This window comes from Centruroides sculpturatus, unplaced genomic scaffold (assembly GCF_000671375.1).
Source record: "Centruroides sculpturatus isolate CEXI.00-Female unplaced genomic scaffold, Cexi_2.0 scaffold251, whole genome shotgun sequence".
NCBI lineage: Eukaryota > Metazoa > Arthropoda > Arachnida > Scorpiones > Buthidae > Centruroides > Centruroides sculpturatus.
Window position 1 is genome coordinate 786,180 of NW_019384351.1, and position 3,736 is coordinate 789,915.

Genomic DNA, 3,736 nt, shown 5'->3' on the forward strand with positions numbered 1-3,736 from the left:
TTTTATAATTTTATACAAAAAATAAATGTTTCTATCATTGGAGAAGACGTATCAATTTTTAAGGGTTTTTTTTTTTAAGTAGTTTTTATACAGATTTTTAAATAAATTTATTAAATTTATTTAATAAAATGGAGTTAGAATATGATAAATTTTATATTTAATTTGATTTTTTTTAAATAATAATTTTTAAAAGATTTAAAATAAAATTTATTTGATAAAATTGTTGAATTTATGGATAAATTTATGAATTTGTTTTTAAATAATATACTTAAAATTAAGTTTAATATTTTAAAAATAAGTTTTAAGTAGAAATTTAGAACAAATGCTCAAAAAATTCGAAATAAAATGACAAAAAAGTAACTTTTTTTGAAGCGGAAAACGAAGATTCTAAGCATCATTTTAGAGAAGTTTTACAAAATTTTACTAAAAAATTTAATTAAAATGATCTATTAACGTTTTTAGAGCAAATTATATTTAAAAAAAACTCAAAAATTCTAAAAAAAAATTGATAAAAAGCTGTGTTTTGAGTAAAAGGTAACGTTACTTGGAGGAAGTCGACTCTCAGAAATCGCTGTCTTTTACTAAAAAAACTCAAATTATTTTTAATTATTTATCAATTTTTGAGTTTTTTTTGCATAATTTTTAGATTTAACAGCGATTTTTACATAATTTTTCAGATTTTTTTCTATAATTTTATTCTAAAAAGTTATTTAAATGATAATTTTAAAACGAAAAACATCCAAAAAGTCGAAATAAACATTAAAAAATACCTTTTTTTCAGTAAAAAACCACACTAAAACAGTGGTTTTAAGTAAAAAAAATCCATTAAAATACACAAAAATTTCTTTTATAAGTAAAGAAAACCGCTAAAACCGACTAAATATGCTTTTTTTTAGTTAAAAACCCACTAAAACACAATAAAAACCCTTTTTTAGTTTAGAAAAAAACAACTAAAAACACTAAATTGTGCTTTTTTTCGAGTAAAAAAACTATGATTTTCGAAGCAGAGAGCAATTAAGATCCATTCTAAAAGCCTTTTTTTAAAATAAAATTAACATTTTTAAAATCTGATTTTCAAAAAAATTAAGAAAATCAGTGTTTAAATATCATTAAAAAAAGCAAGACGACCCACATAAAAGGCCCCGTGTTTACTTCCTATAAGAGTAAAGAGGAGACAAATATCCAACACCCACGCAATAAAAGGTAAAAGAACTTTCTCACGGACGTCTGTTTGTACATCCGTCGCCATTCATAAAAATCATCTTACCTGTTAATTCTTGCACAGAGTGAGATCTCGCGGGCACGGTCACCTGTAAAAGAGTAAACGAGACTTTAAGCAAACACACCAAGTGAGAGGGGGGGAGTTTACACGTAACCGTGACGTTTCTACACCCCTTTCCTAGTGTCTAAACGGCCGGGAAAATACGCCATACAGTCTACATCACTCGAAGGTTATTCTGTGTAGGGAATGTTACGCCCGTACGTAACACACAACCCACGTTTAAGGCTATAGTAGAGACCCTATAACCTTGGAACTATCTGGTTTTCAATTTATTGCACGGGGGTTGAATACTTGACAGCGTAATATGTCTGGTGTCACTATTGCTTAATTGCTATAGGATTTACGGACGTTGAGAAGGGTTTTTTCGATGACGTAACGTAATTTGCGGTGATTTTTTAAGTGATTTATAAGCTCGATACCCTTCTACACCCGTCTCCAACCCGCTTATCGCTTCTGGTACCAGTAAACTGGTATTAATTCGCGTTTAAAGCCCACTTTACATCTCTTCAACTCGCGAGTAATTAAGTTTGGGAGGTCGTTTACTAGTTTCTAAAGCCGAAAATACGGTGGACAGACATACTTAAGTGAGGATATTTGAGTAAATTAATATAGGAAGCGTATTTGGCGCGTGTTCGCCTCGTTCTGGTGATCGTTTACTAGTTTCTTAAACCAAATCCGGACAGACATACGCACCGATAGTCCCAATACGGATGAATAGCGTATGTACAGAGGTTACTTGACACGATTTCCTATCAGTTTCTTAAGTTTAGAAGGCGAACGGATAGACATACTTACGCACAGATCGTCCCAGTGTTTACGCGTGATCTCCATACAAGAAGCGTATCGGGGGTCGACGCATATTAAAACAGAGGCGCAGGTCGACTGTACGCTGTCCACTACGTTCCTCCAAGTGGGGCATTGAAATTTGTTGTGCGAATCGGTGGCCATTTTTACACATCTGCCGAACACATGCACGCGCGAATAAGCGGCGCGCGCTCTTTGACGAAATACACAAGAAAGCCCGGGTGGGTTGTAATGTGGGACAACATACTTGCGCTACCACCTAATCAACATACCTGGCAGGTACATCTACACCTGTGCATACACAACCAACCGTACGAAGGTCACACACCCCCCTCCTTTTCTCGCTTCACCTTTTGTAACTCTGACGTCCTGTGACGTCAGGAAATTACAAACTGCACGTCGCTGCTTTCCGTACTTTAACAGTAAGAAAGACACTTGTGACATCTCCAGCGCGCGATAAATGAGAATTTATTTAACGGAAACTTTTTTATTTTTTTCCTTTAAAAAAAGTAGAGTTTTTAATAAAAATTCGAGACTTTTTGGAAGAAATTATTACGAAGAATGTTTTCTTCAAAAAAAAAAATTAACAGTTTTAGCGAAAAAAATGCGGGGTGGTCCAAAATTCCGTTAACCGAGTTATATGTAAAGTCAACCGTAACGATTAACTGATTTTTGGACCGCGCTGTAACGAAATGCATTAATAATATTCACGTATAAAGAAGTAAAACGAGGGAGAAAAAATGCATTTTAGCAGTGAAATTCGTTTTAATTCTTATCTATTTGCATACTCTCCCGGGAGATTCTGGAAAAAGTCTCGAATATTATAATTAATTACTGCAAGAAAATGGAGTTTTGGAGCATTAATTCAAAAATAAAATTCCAAAAAATAACACTAATTTTTAGAATTTCGGTTTTTCTTTTTGGATTTTCTTCCTCATTTTTGTATTTTTATTTTGTATTTTAAATGAAGTTTTAGTGTTGAAAATACAAAATACTCCAAAAAACCCCGAACGTTTTAGAAATTAATTAAGTTTTATTGGATTTTTTCCTCTAATTTTTTCTGCGAATTGTTTACAAGATAAACCTGATCAATAATAGCAATATGATAAAGTGAATAGCTCTGTAATTAAATATTTATCGTCCTTATTTATCATCCTTAACGTAAATTACATAAATAATGAATAAAACTAAATCCCAAACGTTCCTCCACAAAATATGTTTTGCCATTTATTCGTGCTGTTACGATATTAATTTCTACAAAAATGACGAATTCCATGAATGTTGTTTTCAACATTGTCTTAAAATGTGGATGATGTGATGTAATCGAATGCGGGTTAATGATGATAGTAATTTTAAAAATTGCAAGGTTGGAAGTAGAAATAAATGTTAATATACTGTTTGGCATCCGTATTTCATCCTCCTCCTCCTCGTCGTTATCAATCCAGTGCTAAAACATCGTTTCTATGCCTAATTTTCGGGTTTAGTCCTCCTTATCGTCATTAACTGGATGTTACAACATTATTTCCACGCCTAACTTCCGTGCCCGATCCTCCTCCTCATCATCAACAGAATATTAAAGCGTCGTTTCCATGCCTAATTTCCGGGTTTAGTCCTCATCCTCATCATCAACTGGATGTTAAAACATCGTTT

The 3,736-nt window shown here is 32.5% G+C and overlaps 1 protein-coding gene across 1 annotated transcript in view; it reads right to left on the reverse strand.

Annotated features, from left to right (window-relative positions):
* LOC111637916 (rho GTPase-activating protein 7-like) overlaps positions 1 to 2,387 on the reverse strand; it is a 40,077-nt gene extending 37,690 nt beyond the window's left edge. The window contains exons 1-2 of the mRNA XM_023383532.1: positions 2,078 to 2,387; positions 1,268 to 1,310 (exon numbers count right to left, since the gene is read on the reverse strand). Of these exons, the coding sequence (XP_023239300.1) occupies positions 1,268 to 1,310; positions 2,078 to 2,230 (196 nt within the window). The 5' untranslated portion in view covers positions 2,231 to 2,387. The remainder of the gene's footprint in view (positions 1 to 1,267; positions 1,311 to 2,077) is intronic.
* Between the last annotated feature and the right edge of the window lie 1,349 nt (positions 2,388 to 3,736).